Here is a 17,909-nt window from a genome sequence, read left to right on the forward strand (position 1 = left end):
TTCAAGAGGGTTTTGCCACAATTCCTTCCCTCCCCACCATGATGATATCTTTAAAGGACATCAGATAAGCAGGAATTTGCACTGAAACTCTACAAAATAAGAAAGAGCAAGTTTTACCTGTTGAACCTCAAACTGATAAGGGATGTGCAAGGGTGGAAGAGGACTCCTACTCTCTTTGGTCTCCTGTCATGGTCAGTATTGACTGAAGTCACTGATTTGGTGACCTCATGGCAGGATGCACTGATTTGGAATTATTCTGCACCTTATCAACTGAACACAGCAGTGCGAAGGAAGACCTTTTAGCTCACGATGACAGGAATTACAAGAGAACTTGCAGTAGGAAAGAAAATAGTCCTCAGGCCAAACAAATCCAGGAAATCACACTATTAAACGCTTCTGCAGGAGCATGTGCAACACCCAAGCAGCTTGCAGAGGTAAGTATGAAGTTTGCACGAGGCCAAGTAAACAAAAAAAGCTTGTGCCCTAAGGCATGGATTTCATTGGGTTGGTGAATGGTCCGAGAGAGAATGACGCTCCTGAAAGGACCAGAGTATCTTTGCAGTCCGTCAGCAGAAAGCTGTCAGCATTTTTGGTGCTTCAGCTGCATCATCTCTTGCTGACCTGGTTCTGACTTTTTCCACACAGTAGCTCTCTCTCAGCATTGCTAACTAGTCTCCATTGCTCGTGTGCCAACTCCAGCTAACTGCACATCACCACCAGGTAATAAAGGGTGGGACTTACTGTAATTTTAATGTTAGAGATTACTTGGGCTGCTGCAGACAGTTTAACAAAGCTCCTTCTATAGCCAGTGGTAGGACGTTGAGAGATTATCTAATGGACAAGGCAGTCAGCTCTATTTCAATCTTCCTGAACTGATATTTATTTGACTGCTTGAAAACCTCAAAGGATGAGTGTTCCTTGATGCTTGGGGTTTTTTTTGACAATCTGTTCCCATGCTTAATATTCTTAGGACAGCCAGCTGGGTGAACTTCAGGACCTGCAGGAGACCTTAAGGAGACCTAAGTGGAGACAAGGTAGGAAACAGGCTAAGTTAGGCTTACATATACTGCTAGATACCTACATATGGGCAAAGTTGTATCAGTCTTTGAAGGTAACTAAAGGTGTGGACAGGAGTTCACTGCCGTAATTGCAGATACTGTGATTGCTCAGAGTTAATTAATGTTTCTTTGGACCAGTGTATATCTGCTAGGTCAAGGGATGGTATGAAACCTGTGGCTGTGCTGTGAGCTTAGGAGACAAGCTGACCGACCTGAATTTCCCTGGGGTAGATTAGGGAGGGATGAGGCTCACTGGCACAGCTGAAGGGAATAACCCCCAGCAGCAAAAGTTGGGATGATCACATCTCCAGTTAGCACAGCTGGATCTGGAGAAGATGCTTTTACCTGAGAGGATCTTGCCTCTCATTAGGGACTTGCATCCCTGATCTCTGCATTTCTAGAGATTCTGTATTTCCTGCTGCATTTGCCAATGGCATTTTGCCAGTGCTTTCTGGTCACACTTCCCCGAGATGGCAGCGAACAAAACATCCGCATCTTTGCAAACCAGCCTGCCTTTTGAAAGATGGAACATTTTCATCCGAGCACTTTTCACTCAAGAGTGCTTTAAATAAACCCACCTGAAATGCTAGACATCCACCTACGCAAGTCCCATCGCAACCGTGGTAGAAGTGCTATGTCAGGGTGCTCTACATTTGAAGCACAAACTGCTGACAGCGAACGTATTGGAAGGATACAAGCATGGAGAAAATTACTATTGCAGTTAGCAATACATGGTTAATTGCTTCAATTATCCACCGGACCTACTCACATGCTTTTCCTTGTGCACCCATGTAGTGACCCTGTTTCACAGAAAATGTGTTGAAATGGGTTGGACTGAAAGTCACAGATGGTGTCAAATCAGAGTTAAAACTCAGCAGTGGAAATACACTCGCCATTTTAGAGGAGGGAGTTTCTTTCTTCCCAAAGAAGCATTCAAAGTGTTGCATTGAACCTACCTTTACAAATTCCTTTCCAATCAGATAATTGGGTGGATAACCAGGTAGTTACCCACTGCTTTTATTTTTTGCCAGTCTGCCTTTAATGTGAATTTATTGGGTATCACTTGGTAAATAATTTTCCTCCAGGTATCTTAGTTTCTCTATCGGTAAAACAGTGTTAATAATAAGCCCTTACTTTTCTATGGGCTTTACGTTCCACTGCAGCAGAACTAGATGTTATCAGGGGAATTTTAGCTTTTAGCATCATGCAAATCTCTTATATAGTCATACTTGAATTGAATGATTTCTTGTCTTATCAAAAAGGCTTCTTTAGAAAGAAAGGAGAATACCACAGAATTATTTACTTTTTTTTATTAGACAAAGATAAATAAGCAGAAACATTATTACTGACTTTTCCACTAGCATAAATAGAATTACATAAATAAACATTTCAAAGTGTAAACTAAAGATGTGAAAAGCGTTCCCATTAGTTTTTCAGCTGACACATGAAAGTGTCCAGATTCTGAATTCACAGCGTTTGAGATTTTTGGGGAAAACATTTTTTTAAAAAAAACCCTGAGACTTCTTCATTTTAAATATATTCTGATACATTCTAGCTAATCATTATGGCTTGATTCAGTCAAGCCTTACAGTTAGGCAAGGAAGCTCTCCTCCACGGCTCCCTGCTCTTACACTTCTGGCTCCCTTTAAGCCTGGTGTCGAATCAAGGGGGTGACACATGTGCAGCCCACAGTGATTATTTTCTTCTCCAACCGGTATGACTGCTGGCAGCCTTTCTGCTCCCTCCGGAGGACAAGGATCTCCTGTTTGATGGGCACGGAGTTGACGCTGTGGTCCAGCTGTCCATCCAAATTCACACACCTGGAGTGGCGGCACTTGGCATCAGCGATCACCTGGGGGAAACGGTTGTGGTCCTCGTCGATCCTATAAGTTGACATGCAAGGAAGCATTTGAAATGGAAATGCTCCATCACTGGAGGCATGATAATTTGGATCACTATGGGCTCCTAGTTTGGGAACCTGTATCTCCTGGGAGATTGCCTGTGAAGGGGCAGCAGATCCTCGACTACTGTAGGTTTTTAAGAAATAAAGTGTAAGTAAATACTGCAGGTTCTTGAGTGTAAAACAAACATGCCAGGACTGCATGCAACTGCCTTTCAAAGGAGTTGCTTTAAATAGGTACTGACTTTGAAAGACCGATTAGAAATGATTTGAGCTTCCCAACATGTCAGATTGACTAACGAGCCAAAGACCTTCATCTCCTGTCCAAAACATGAAATGTTCTTAGGGCCTGATGCTGATGTTGTTAAACCACCTTTGAATTTGGTGCAATGTTAGCCTTCCGAGGAATTTTTTGTGATGTCTTAGGTAAAGAATGCTTTTGAAGATAAAGCTTACCCCAATATACAAATACATTAATTAAATTTCAAAAATAATTTACTTTTCCTTCTCTATGTTGGCCTCGTCCATGTTTTTGCTCTGTGCTCCTTTCTGTATTGGTTATCTTTCAAAGAGGATTATATGGACTGTGGGTACCCTCACATTTCCAAAACCTCTCAACAACAAAGCACTGATAATAAAGATGTGGACATAGCCTCTGCAGTATTCTCGACCATTGCAGCCAGTGTATTTCTAGGTCAGAGATTGTACCTGTAATCCCATGGAGCCAGAGAGCGTCTGCTGACATCAAGAGACATTTTGGTGTCCTGGTTCATGTTGCTGATGCTTATGTTGACTCTCACAGTTTGAGGGAATTTTGAATCTTTTTGGGTCAGGCATCCAGCATATGCTTGCTTGAAGAGGCTCTCCGGCTTGAGTCCAGGCTGTATCACCTTCCCGTAGGCAGAACTGCTGGCTAACAGCACAGCCAGCAGCATTAAGAGCAGTGATCTGAACTGGAGACAATAGATGCATTTAGGACACAATGCAGGTACAGCTGCTGTAACAAAGCCCACCTAGTGACTCCTCTGCGGGGCTGGGAAATTCATCCGCAATCAGCCTAGCTGGTAGTTATAGTCTATACTGCAGGTTGGAGTAATTATAGAAAAATGTGCCATATATCATATTCATGTTTGCTTTCACTTTCTAATTCTACAGTGCTGACAGGTACGGTATACACTCAGTTGTAATTTGGTGAGTAAAAAAATATCAATTATACAAAATAATATAATACAGGAGATAGCAGAAAGGATATAACAACAAAAAGACCCTTTAAGATTGAGTTCTGAGTGTATTTCTTGACTTCAGAGTTTGTGGCAGTAGCCCTGTTCACTAATATACCCACACAGTCTCATTGCTGCCCCATGCTGGTGTTATTCAGCAGTCTCCTGTTTTAGTTATTTTCAATTAATGTTTTAAACAACCATTTTAAAGGTGGGTGCAGATCCCCATTCCTGACAGTCATCTATTAGAATTTAAATATGTATCTGTCAAATTGGTTGGAAAACCCCCCACAAAGCAAGTTCTTACCAGAGAAGCACAAAGGATCGGAGACATCTTTCTTTCTTCTCTAACTGCGGGTGATGCTTGTGCTGGGCTCTGTCGAACTGAAGGTGTCTGGGCATGTTTGCTGGTGGACTTTTTATAAGGCCTTCTGTGCTGTCCTAGTTAACGTGGAGTAGGTGTTTTTTCCCAACCTGAAATGTGGTTTCTGACCATAACGTAAATTAAAAAGTGTATATGTATATCTTCCATTAACGCTCATGGAAGACAGGATATGGCTTACCTTTTGTAAGATCTATAAATGGTATTACTTTAGCCCTGTCAAACAGTAAGAGAACTCAATGATAATGTGTGGTGGGTTGACCCTGGCTGGAGGCCAGGTGCCCCCCAGAGCTGCTCTATCACTGCCCTCCTTAAATGGACAGGGGAGAAAATGTATAATGAAAAGATAACGAAAGGACAAGGAAAGGACAACGAAAGACTCGTGGGTCGAGATAAGGACAGGGAGAGATCACTCACCAATTATCGCCACGGGCAAAACAGACTGAACTTAGATGAATAAATTCATCCAATTTATTACCAAGCAAAACAGAGTAGAGGAATGAGAAATAAAACCAAATCTTAAAACACCTCCCCCCACCCCTCCCATCTTCCCGGGCTCAACTTCATTCCCGGCTTCAACCTCCGCCCCCCTCAGCAGCACGGGGGGATGGGGAATGGGGATTATGGTCAGTTCATCACACGTTGTTTCTGCTGCTCCTTCCTCCTCAGGGGGAGGACTCCTCACACTGTGCCCCTGCTCCAGCCTGGGGTCCCTCCCACAGCAGACAGTTCCCCACCAACTTCTCCAACGTGAGTCCTTCCCACAGGCTGCAGTTCTTCACCAACTGCTCCAACGTGGGTCTCTCCCATGGGGTGCAGACCTTCAGGAGCAAACTGCTCCAGCGTGGGTCCCCCACGGGGTCACAAGTCCTGTCAGCAAACCTGCTCTGGCGTGGGCTCCTCTCTCCACGGATCCACAGGTCCTGCCAGGAGCTTGCTCCAGCCTGGGCTTCCCACGGGGTCACAGCCTCCTTCAGGTGCCTCCACCTGCTCCGGCGTGGGGTCCTCCATGGGCTGCAGGTGGAATCTCTACACCCCCTCATCCTCCCTCCATGGGCTGCAGGGGGACAGCCTGCTTCACCATGGTCTTCACCACGGGCTGCAGGGGGATCTCTGCTCCGGCGCCTGGAGCACCTCCTGCCCCTCCTGCACTGACCTTGGTGTCTGCAGAGTTTCTTACATCTTCTCACTCCTCTCGCCGGCTGAAAAAGTTCTCTCTAGGTTGTTTTTTCCCTTCTTAAATATGTTATCACAGAGGCGCTGATTGGCTTGGCCTTGGCCAGCGGCGGGTCCGTCTTGGAGCCGGCTGGCATTGGCTCTGTCAGACACAGGGGAAGCTTCTGGCAGCTTCTCACAGAAGCCACCCCTGTAGCCCCCCCCCCCACCAAAACCTTGCCACGCAAACCCAACGCATAATGTTAGAAAACCACCAAAAAAATGGCACTGTGGTAAGCGGATGCAAAGTACATGATTTTGAATTGGGACTAGAGTTGTCATCTAGTCGAACTTAAATTGATGAGCTTCACGATATTGACTTGGGATGCTGTATTAAAAACGCTAATGTCCCTGGCACTGCCAGAGTTGATCCCTTTGCTCCTAGGTTGGGCTGATGTCTTTTCATCCTGAATTGGGCATCAGTCTGGATCAGGCTATTTTTATTCATCTCTACACCTCAGATGTGATATGTCTGTTTTGAGCAGAATACTTTGTGATAGAGAGTTCCCACATTTGGTCATTCTCCATCTGGGAAAAACCCCCAAAATCATGAACATCATTGATTTTAAGCTTGCCACCTTTTCATTTCACTTCAGGCTCTTGTGCTATGAGACAGGGCTGTGATCCTAAGGAAAGGGGGCTGGGAAGTGTGATGGATGTAGTTAAACCTTCTATTCCTAAGTTAGGGAGAGGACAGAGGGATTAAAGAGAAACTTTGTGAAGTCTGAGGGATCCAAAATGACTCCTCTTTTAGGCAGGAAAACTGGAAGGAATGGCAGGCACCTCATCTATTGTATATAGGTGACGGCATGCCACTCTTGAAAATATAGGGAGCTAGAATACCTTGCATTGTGTAGCCCCAAAGCATTATGACTCCTTGTGTCCCAGCCCTGTGTCCAGGGTGACAGTGATCAATGATTCTATCATAGAATCATAGAATCATAGAATGTCCTGAGTTAGAAGTGACCTATAAGGATCATTGAGTCCAACTCCTGGCTCTACACAGGCCCAGCCCAATCAGAGCATATGACTGAGAGTTGTTATCCAGATGCTTCTTGAACTCAGTCAAGCTCGGTGCTGTGACCACTTCCCTGGGGAGCCTGTTCCAGTGCCCGACCACCCTCTCGGTGAAGAGCCTTTTCCTGCTATCCAACCTAAACCTCCCCCGTCGCAGCTTCATGCCGTTCCCTCGGGTTCTATCACTGGTCACCAGAGGGAGAAGATCAGCACCTGCCCCCTCGTTCCCCCTCGTGAGGAAGCTGTAGGCCGCGATGAGGTCTCCCCTCAGTCTCCTCTTGTCTAGGCTGAACAAACCAAGGGACTTCAGCCTCTCCTCACACGTCTTCCCCTCCAGACCCTTCACCATCTTTGTTGCCCTCCTTTGGACACTCTCCAATAGTTTTATGTCCTTTTTGTACTGTGGCGCCCAAAACTGCACGCAGTACTCGAGGTAAGGCCACACCAGTGCAGTGTAGAGTGGGACAATCACTACCCTAGACCGGCTAGCAATGCCGTGCTTGATGCACCCCAGGATACGGTTGGCTATGTACCTCCTAATACCAACCTGCTGTCTCTCCATCCTTGTAAGACCAGTATACCGCAGTTGTGATGTACCCTGCCATGTTAGTATTTAAATGTGCAATATTTAAATCCACGTGTTCAAGCAGACAGCCTCCATTTGACATGGTGACAATCAGAATCCCTTTCTCCCATTCAGTTGCTATTTTTCTAGATTTTCACTAAGATATTGTAACAGGGTTGCAGACCTGGAGAGGTTGGGCTGCTTCAAGGCTGTGCCCCCTTTTGACTTTAGCAACTGCCTCAGTTTTTGTTCTTAGGCAGATGTCTTGATGAACCCTGAATGCTAATTAAAAGCTATGGGCTTGACCCTGAAAGAGACCTTACCTACAAGGAGGGATGTCTGTATTCATTCCTCTGCTTTCAGGGATTTAAATCAACAGCACTCTATTAAGAATTTTGGACACTGGGATGGATGGGATGCTCTTGAAGAGGATACTTCTGAGGCATCATTCAATATCCTTTGTTGAGAGCTCAGCGCTCTACAGTTGCACCTGTAACCTGTAAGTAGGGATGTGAAAATTTTGGATAAAGCAGGTACTGGATTAGGAACTAGAGACTTGAGGTCTCCTCCCAGGCAAATATCACAACCAATAGCCTACGGAGTCTTCTTATTGGTCTCCAGCAAATACTTCATGGCATAGCTAATTAGGACAATTAAACATTTCCCAAGGAAAGACTCTCCACCCAGACTGCTACAAAACTTGGCACGTAGAGAGAGGAGTAGGCTCCAATCTCTCAGGCTGTTGCTTCTCAGGGGTAATGCTGCTGATCGTAACAAACTATGAGATATAATAAACCAGCTATGCCATCTTTCTAATGAGGTTACTGAGAAGCTGGAGAGTAGGTGGGTGATGGAGTGTTGGTGTTTCTCATAGGCTGAATTTGAGAGATTCTTGAAGAAGGGGCTTACCATTTAGGAAGGAGAGAGTGAACATTGAATCTATCCTTCTCTTTAACATGTCTTTCTTAGGAAATTACTCTCGTCATTTTGCCCTGACAGTGTGTTACAAGTAGCTAGGATATGCACTGTAAAGTAACACCCAGTGTAACAGCCTTGATCCGCTGACACATGCCTTTTCTCAGGTCTAATTTTGGTGATATTTTCAGATGAAATGATGCAAAAAAGGTGTGTTCTTTACATTTGCTTAATATTTACATGTAAGTCCAAATTTTACTCACCTTGTACCATCCAAAGGAAAATGTAAATAAGGGTAGAATTTAGTTTGTGGTTTCTGGGATAGCCGTGACCTATATCAGGTTGTTTAAAAAATGCTGATGCTTGAAAAGTTGAATGTATAATTCAGTTTCCCTCTTACAGATGTACAGGCTAAAGGAAATGGTTCCCTCAGAAGGGGTTTTCTCTAACACCATTTACTGAAATATCCATTCAAAGTGGGTCAGTTAAATTTCCAATTTTAGAAGCAAGAAATATTTCAAAAGCCTGCAAGGTAGCAGAAGGTCAGGTTCAACCAGTCTGACCCTAAATCCAGGCTCATCTACTCTAAATGTGTCAGCGGTTTGGGTTACCTCAGTACTTGAAAGGTGAATAGTTACGCATTCAAACATCGCCAAGGTAATGCAACATTGCAATGGTGAAAAAACAAACACAAGGCACTTTTCCATGGCTTATTTTGAGTCATGAACGCATTTGTTTGCAGTTGTCACAGGCAAGATGAGAGAGTCTCAGAAGAAAATATAACTCCTGGAATACTTCTACCATTTCTGAATTATACACAAAAACCTCTCAGATTTCTGGTTCCCAGATTTTCCACGTTCCAGATACTTATTTTCCAATTCTTCCTGGTCTTAAATTGCTACTTAAGTACTTGACCCAGCTGAGACCCTTCAGGCACCCAAATCTGAGTATGTTGTCCCTGACACTTTCTTCCCTCAAAGTCACAGCATTATTGTGTGGCAGAGCTCTGGTGTCCTGATTGAGCATGCAGTAAATTAAAAGAGAAAGGGCAGATATCTTCAAATACTTCAAACAGTTTTTTTCAATCACTATCAGTTAAGTTTATGCTACTTTTGGAAAATAAGGAGCTTTTCTATTTACATGTAGGAAGATATTTACTTATTTTTTCTTGTTGGAGAAGAGCCATTTTCTTCCTCTTGAGTACATATTCTTATAAATCCCTATAAATAAGGCAACACTCTTCCTCCTGCATACAAACATTGCTTGACCCACTGTACATTGTGGGGTAATTTCTAGATCAATGGTTAGGCTGAGCCTGACACCAGTGGTTATCTGAAAGAAATTCAGAATTTGGTGGGGCAAGGCTCAGAACACCCTGATTAAACACTGAAGTTTAATTTCAGTTTAATTTAATTTAATCCTGTTGTGGTGGGTTGACCCTGGCTGGGGGCCAGGTGCCCACCAGAGCCGCTCTATCACTGCCCTCTTTCATTAGACAGGGGAGAAAAGGTACAATGAAAGAAAACTTACGGGTCGAGATAAGGACAGGGAGAGATCATTCTCTAATTATCATCACGAGCAAAACAGACCGAACTTAGAGAGGGAATTCATCTTATTTATTACTAAGCAAAACAGAGTAGAGGAATGAGAAATAAAACCAAATCTTAAAAACACCTCCCCCCACCCCTCCCATCTTCCCGGGCTCAACTTCACTCCCGGCTTCAACCTCCGCCCCCCTCAGCAGCACAGGGGGACGGGGAGTGGGGGTTACGGTCAGTTCATCACACGTTGTTTCTGCTGCTTCTTCATCCTCAGGGGCAGGACTCCTCTCATCGTTCCCCTGCTCCAGCATGGAGTCCCTCTCACGGGAGACAGTCCTTCACAGCCTTCTCCAACGTGAGTCTCCTCCACGGGGTGCAGACCTTCAGGAGCAGACTGCTCCAGCGTGGGTCCCCCACGGGGTCACAAGTCCTGCCAGCAAACCTGCTCTGGCGTGGGCTCCTCTCTCCACGGGGCCACAGGTCCTGCTAGGAGCCTGCTCCAGCGTGGGCTTCCCACGGGGTCACAGCCTCCTTCAGGTGCCTCCACCTGCTCCGGCGTGGGGTCCTCCATGGGCTGCAGGTGGAATCTCTACACCCCCTCATCCTCCCTCCATGGGCTGCAGGGGGACAGCCTGCTTCACCATGGTCTTCACCACGGGCTGCAGGGGGATCTCTGCTCCGGCACCTGGAGCACCTCCTGCCCCTCCTGCCCCTCCTTCTGCACTGGCCTTGGTGTCTGCAGAGTTTCTTACATCTTCTCACTCCTCTCTCTGGCTGAAAAAGCTCTCTCTAACTGTTTTTTCTCTTTCTTAAATATGTTATCACAGAGGCGCTGATTGGCTTGGCCTTGGCCAGCGGTGGGTCTGTCTTGGAGCTGGCTGGCATTGGCTCTATCAGACACAGGGGAAGCTTCTGGCAGCTTCTCACAGAAGCCACCCCTGTAGCCCCCCCACTACCAAAACCTTGCCACGCAAAACCAACACACCTGTTCTGAGTGGATGGTTGGATCAGAGACATCCAGAGGTCCCGTTCAGACTGGTTAAATAACTGCATCTATCTCCCACCCCTTGATCTTTGTACAGAAGACATGGCAGAAAAAGTAACCTTTTTCCTCTATTAAACACCTTTACTTTTCCTCCCCAGCAGATGAGGTAGAAATTGTCGCCTCCTACTGCATGCCTAAATTTTCCAAATACAGCCAAATTGATATCATGGTTGAGATGTCTGTTGCATGACTAATATCTAATACATAGTAACTGGGAAGTCAAAGGGGAGGAAAAGGGCAAAGAGAAGGCTTCCAGATGTGTGAGCTGGACTTAATGAGATGCAGGAATTTTATGCCTGCTCTGTAGAAATTAATAGATGATTAATACGTAACTGTTATGTAGTCTGGGTTAGTGGAGAGGGGCTTTATGTCACCATGAGGTGAGTGCAGGACATGAGTGCTCAGATTTACAGCTGGACCCTGATCAGCAGTGATATTACTACTTATGTTATCGTAGTGCCCAAGGGTTCGTTGTAAAGCTGGGCCAAATTAGCACCGAACACCTAATGGAAGGGACGGTATCTCCTGGCCAACACAAGGTACTTGTCTGCATGCAAAGTCCGAGAAATGCAATGACTGGCTGATGAGAGGGGATCTAGGCTGAAACCAGATCACCAGAGGTGGTAAAGATCTCCCTTGAGCAACAATGATTTAACGTGTATCCTCATTTATTTGTTTTTGTGGTTATCAGTGATGTTAATGACCAAATAGTTTTGTTATCAATTAAAGATCTCTCTGTCAATGCTTTATTTTCATGGCTTCAAAGACATCCTGTGGCAATGCATTTCACAGCCAGTGAAACCCTTTATGAAAAAAGTTGGCTCATATTCAAGCTGGTAGAATGGTTTATACAATTAACTAATTTTGAAATTCTCTGTTTGCTATCTGCTCGCATCCTGTGTCTCGCCCACACTTTGGCCCCAGCGAATGGCAAGAAGCAGAGGGAGAAGAACTCGGGGTCCCTGCTGTTGCCCTGCACCCCAACAGCTCCTGCCTGCAGTGCTTTCCAAACGTCCCTCTTCCCTCTTAGGTCGGGCTTTTAAGACCTTTGCTCATTTATTTTTTCCTTGCTTTGCTTGGAAGGATCTCTACTTGACCCATCCATCCCTTGCAGAGTGGTCCTCCAAGCTCAAGACAAATCATCTGCATAGTGCTTCAATGTCCAGATGCTCACAGACCCTCTGAGAGGCAGGGAGCTGGTATATGGCACCTCTTCACAATCACAGCACTGAGAAACTCTCCTGTTTGCACAAAATTAGTGTCAGATTTCCAGGCAATCTGTGCCCTATCCTTTCAAAAATCTTTATTCTTCCTTTTTGGAACCATTGCAATTAAAATTCATCTGAAATCAAGTAAATTCTGAAGGTTGCCAGGAAGTCCTTGGTGTATTCGTCCTTATCTCAAAACCAGTTGCCAGCTGCAGATTTGTCAGCCTCTTTCACCTCCAGCTACAGATACGCTTATGACTATTTCTGCAGTAAATTAAGAGTAGCTGCACTAGAGCGCTCAGAATTTCCAAAACTGAAAATCTATGGCAAAGAGGGAGAAAAACATGTCACAGATTTGTCTGGAGAACATCTGAAAGTCAGTTCTTTGCAGCATCCATTGGGGGAAATGATAACAATTAAAAAAAGGATAAATTCTTCTTGTGTAGTTTTATCAGTTCTAGCTGTTAAAATTTGCAAATACAAGTTTCTCATACATGGGCATGGCTTGTGGTTTTGTTTGTGTATCAACCCTGGCTTCAACAGGACGACAAAACAAGGAATGCAGCAGTGCATGAGGTTGTCTATACCTGTGTGTACTCTCCTGGCTGATGCAGAAGAGGAGAGATACTGGAATATGGGTTGCTGAAATTCCTGATTTCATGCTCTCAAATGCCTCATGAGGATGAAATTTAGTCCCTGGTGTGATATGGCATGCTTCTTTCGGAAGGCTTACAGAAATCATGGTACAAATGGGAATCTGATCCTGAAATCTTCAACCATATCTGGACAGGGACCAAAGCAGAGGGAAGATGAGGCAGCATCATTAAAGAATAACAACCTCCCTGCAATCTCAGTTCTCCTCTGCAAGGGCACTCCATGCTGCCCTGGGCTGCGATGATGCCCATGAGGTTTGGGATCTGCCTCCTTGAACTGCTCAGTGGAGGGTAAGCAGTCCTCGCCGTGCAGAGCACCACACAGAGCCCGTGAAACTGGCTCGTGGTTTTGGTAGCTGTGCAAGGCGACGTTGTAGGAAAGAAACTTGTGTGGAGCTTTGAGAGGTTGGTGCTACGTGCTGAAATGCCAGTCCTTGTGCTCCACCGCCTACTGCTTTCATACCAAATTAGGTTCAGAAAATTAGTTTTATCACTGATGCACTCAATGTATCCCAGGGCTTATACTCAGGGCTGCCAGGTGGGTTTGATAAGGCAGATTGCAGTAATAAAGTCATTTCCACTGTGGCTATTTGCCCGCTACTGGATAAAATCTGAAAAACTCAGACATTCATCATCTTGTTTTAAGAAGTCAAAGTCAAGCTCCTTTTTTTTTTTTTTTTTCTTTTACCTCAGAGAAGTCACTCCTGGCCACAACATTTTGTGTGTAAGAAAGTGTCACAATTCAAAAGTGTTAGAGAATAAGTGACTCACAGTGGTTTTGATGAGAGTTGCAGATGTGCAATGGGGATCCTAATTTTTGAGCCCTTTCACCTAGCTGGGGTTTGAGTTGACTTCAAATAAGAATGGCTTTAAATAAGAAAAGGAAATTAATCATTTTTCCAAACCAACTCTGACCTCAGTGCAATGCAGTTTCCAGAACTATCCCAGGCAGAGATTTCAGAGAATAACCACTGCTGACAGTCTCCTTCTCTGAGATGTGCAACCTCGCAGCGGTGGGGTGGGGGCAACGGGTGGACAACAGAAGCCCGCTGTCCTATTTTAACCTGAATCATGCCTTCTAACAAAACCTGGTTCTTTCTATGCTGGTGACATGGCTACAGGGGTAAAATGAATAGGTGTATGCCAAACAGAGCACTTGAGTAACTTCTATGTTGGAATGGACCACCACTGTTGCTTTTAACAGCTCTTTATTCCGGGTGAACTTACTGTGCTGAACCGAGCTAGGGCTAGAAAAAGGAGCTGTGGTCCTATCTGTATTTCAACCAATGTGCAGTCCTGCACACAGTCTCCGAAGAGTGCAGCTCCGGTGCCGGCCCGACCCACAGCGGAGCGGCAGATCCAGGCGCACAGGGGGGTTTCCTGACTTTCCAGAGGCAGGGAAATGCCAGGGATGCGGAAGAGACCCGCCACGAGCCGGCTGCTCTCATGGGAACCACTGACGAGACGTGGGCATTGCCAAAGACAATGGCGCCCACCCCCGACGCCTATAAAAAGCAGTCTGGGGAGCGCTAGTGACCCGGAGTGTGGCGAACAGAGCGTGGTGCGTCAGCCGGGGCGTGACGCGGCAGTTTGCGCGGCAGTTCGTGCAGGCAGGGCCTAGTCAGTCTACCTGCTCAAGAAGAGAGTCCACTGGTGGTCATCACTCTCTCATAGAAGGAGTTCAGCCATGGCGCCCACCAGGCAGGAAGCCCTAAGCTCTGTGCTCGCCAGAAGGCGTGTGGCAACGCAGAGCTGCCACAGAAGCATGCAGCCACCCAGCTCTCAGGCTGCAGGGAGTGTCTGAGCTTGGCACTGGCAGGGCAAGGCAGTAGTGAGACTGGCTGCCTGAGGTGTGACCAGGTGGATGATCTGCTCAGCCTGGTGGCAGAACTCCGTGGAGAAGTGGAGAGGTTAAGGAGCATCAGAGAGGCTGAGAGAGAGATAGACTGGTGGAGCCAAGCTCTGCCCTCCCTGAAGCAGAAACAGGGACAGCTAACAGACCAAAACCAAAGTGAAGGGGACCCTGTATCCTCCCCTTGCCAGGCAGAAGACAGCAGCCTCAAAGAGGGGAGTGAATGGAAACAAGTCCACGCACGGTGCAGCAGGCGAACCTTCTCCTCCTCATCCACCTCGCCATCCCACGTACCCCTGTGCAATAGGTACGAGGCTCTGGCTGTGGAAGGCCACTCGAACGAGGATATGGATGACAGTCAAGCTACTCCAGAGTTAGCACCTAGGCCCAAAAGGCCCATGCCTCGGGTTGTGACCACCCCAACAAAGAAGAAAAAGAGGGTTATAGTTGTAGGGGACTCCCTTCTGAAGGGTACAGAGGGCCCAAAATGTAGGGTAGACCCTCCTCTCAGAGAAGTCTGCTGCCTCCCCGGGGCCCATGTCAAGGACATCGCTAGGAAACTCCCCAGCCTGGTATGGCCCTCTGACTATTACCCACTGCTGCTCCTCCATGTGGGTGGGCATGAAGCAGAGATACGTACCACGAAAGCAATCAAAAGGGACTTCAGGCTCTTAGGGCAGTCACTGAAGGATTCAGGGGCACGGGTAATATTCTCCTCCCTCCTTCCAGTTGAGGGCAGAAACGTTGGGAGGAACAGGTGGACACAGTCTATAAATGCATGGCTCTGTGGCTGGTGTCAACGCCACAACTTTGGGTTCCTTGACAATGGGATGGCCTACACGGCACCGGGCCTGATGAACCCTGATGGGATTCATCTCTCTCAAAGGGGGAAGAGGATCTTCGCCCAGGAACTAGCGGGGCTCATCGACAGAGCTTTAAACTAGGCTTGAAGGGGGAGGGGGATAACATCAGGCTTACCAGCGACATGTTGTGGGACAAAGTGCCCAGGTTGGAGGTATGGGGCGCTGGCGAGGGCCCTCAGCCTACGGCTCAGAGACGTGCTGGATGCACTGCAGCATGCTTGAAGCCTAGAGATGAGCCAGGGGCTCCAAATGCAACAGGAACCAACGGGGTAACAATGGGAAGATTCATCAAAAGAATTCCAGCCACTCCAGCCAATGTCAGCCTCAACGGGGGCACAACTGAAATGCCTCTACACGAACCCACGGAGCATGGGGAATAAACAAGAGGAGCTGGAGACGTGTGTGTGCCTACAGGGCTATGACCTTATTGGCATTACAGAGACGTGGTGGGATAGCTCCTATGACTGGAATGTTGGGATGGAAGGGTACAGGCTCTTTAGGAAGGACAGGCAGGGCAGACGAGGAGGGGGCATCGCCCTCTACGTCAATGACCAGCTGGAGTGCATGGAGCTCCACCTGGAAATGGACGAGGAGCCAATCGAGAGCCTATGGGTCAGGATTAAAGGGAGTGCTGGGGCAGGGGACATCATAGCGGGGGTCTGCTACAGGCCACCTGGCCAGGGAGACCGAGCAGATGAAGCCCTCTATAGGCAGATAGGAGCAGCCTCAGGCTCACAAGCCCTGGTCCTTATGGGGGACTTCAACCACCCTGACATCTGTTGGAGCGACAACGCAGCAGAGCACAAGCAATCCAGGAAGTTCCTGGAATGTGTTGATGATGACGACTTTCTCCTCCAAGTGATAGAGGAGCCCACGAGGAGAGGTGCAATGCTGGACCTTATTCTCACCAATAAGGAGGGCCTGGTAGGGGATGTCAAGCTCAAGGGCAGCCTTGACTGCAGTGCCCACGAAATGGTGGAATTCAAGACCCTCAGGGCAGTAAGGAGGCCACACAGCAAACTCACTACCCAGGACTTCAGGAGAGCAGACTTTGGCCTCTTCAGGCATCTGCTTGGTAGAGTACCATGGGACAAAGCTCTAAAGGGAAGAGGGGCCCAAGACAGCTATCTAATGTTCAAGCATCACCTCCTCCAAGCTCAGGAGCAATGGATCCCAACAAAGAGGAAATCAAGCAAAAACACCAAGAGGCCCCCGTGATTGAACAAGGAGCTCCTCAGCAAAGTCAAACAAAAAAAAGGAAGCCTACAGAGGTGGAAGCAAGGGCAGGTAGCCTGGGAAGAATACAGAGAAACTGTCTGAGCAGCCAGGGAGCAGGTTAGGAAGGCCAAAGCCCTGGTAGAAATTAACCTGGCCAGGGATGTTAAGGACAATAAGAAAAGCTTCTATAGGTGTGTTAGTGATAAAAGGAGGATGAGGGAAAATGTGGGTCCCCTCCGGAATGAAACAGGAGACCTGGTTACCCAGGATAGGGAGAAGGCTGAAGTACTCAATGACTTCTTTGCCTCAGTCTTCACTGGCAAGTGCTTGAGCCACACTGCCCAGGTCACAGAAGGCAGGGACTGGGAGAATGCAGAACTGCCCACTGTAGGAGAAGATCAGGTTCAGGAATATCTAAGGAACCTGAAGGTGCACAAGTCCATGGGACCTGATAAGCTGCATCCGCAGGTCTTGAGGGAACTGGCGGATGAAGTGGCCAGGCCACTCTCAATCATATTTGAGATGTCCTGGCAGTCTGGTGAAGTTCCTGCCAACTGGAAGAGGGGGAACATAACCCCCATTTTTAAGAAGGGTAAAAAGGAAGAACAGGCCGGTCAGTCTCACCTCCGTGCCTGGCAAAATTATGGAGCAGACCCTCCTGGAGACTATGCTCAGGCACATGGAAAATAAGGAGGTGATTGGTGACAGCCAACACAGCTTCACTAAGGGCAAATCGTGCCTGACAAACTTGGTGGCCTTCTATGATGGGGTTACAGTGTTGGTGGATAAGGGAAGGGCAACTGACATCATCCACCTGGACTTGTGCAAGGCATTTGACACTGTCCGGCACAACATTCTTGTCTCTAAATTGGAGAGACATGGATTCCATGGATGGACCACACGGTGGGTAAGGAATTGGCTGGATGGTCGCACTCAAAGAGTTGTGGTCAATGGCTCAATGTCCAAATGGAGAACAGTGACAAGTGCCATTCCTCAGGGGTTGGTACTGGGACCGGCACTGTTCAACATCTTTGTCGGTGACACAGACAGTGGGATTGAGTGCACCCTCAGCAAGTTTGCCGATGACACCGAGCTGTGTGGTGCAGTTGACATGCTGGAGGAAAGGGATGCCATCCAGAGGGACCTGGACAGGCTGGAGAGGTGGACCTATGAGAACTGCATGAAGTTCAACAAGGCCAAGGGCAAGGTCCTGCACGTGGGTCGGGGCAATCCCAAGCATGACTATAGGCTGGGTGA

The 17,909-nt window shown here is 47.1% G+C and overlaps 1 protein-coding gene across 1 annotated transcript; it reads right to left on the reverse strand.

Annotated features, from left to right (window-relative positions):
* Positions 1–2,578: 2,578 nt before the first annotated feature.
* On the reverse strand, positions 2,579–15,558 carry IL17A (interleukin 17A). The gene is made up of 3 exons (XM_075749987.1): positions 15,550–15,558; positions 3,667–3,971; positions 2,579–2,941 (listed from the first exon to the last, which is right to left on the reverse strand). The coding sequence occupies exons 1-3, from the start codon at positions 15,556–15,558 to the stop codon at positions 2,704–2,706; spliced, it is 552 nt and encodes a 183-aa protein (XP_075606102.1). The 3' UTR covers positions 2,579–2,703.
* Between the last annotated feature and the right edge of the window lie 2,351 nt (positions 15,559–17,909).

Source organism: Balearica regulorum, chromosome 3, assembly GCF_011004875.1.
Source record: "Balearica regulorum gibbericeps isolate bBalReg1 chromosome 3, bBalReg1.pri, whole genome shotgun sequence".
NCBI classification, from domain to species: domain Eukaryota; kingdom Metazoa; phylum Chordata; class Aves; order Gruiformes; family Gruidae; genus Balearica; species Balearica regulorum.

Coding starts and splice junctions, on each gene's coding strand:
- IL17A (XM_075749987.1), bottom strand. Junction 2,942..3,666: donor CTGGCTCCATGGGATTACAG/GTACAATCTCTG, acceptor GTCAACTTATAG/GATCGACGAGGACCACAACC.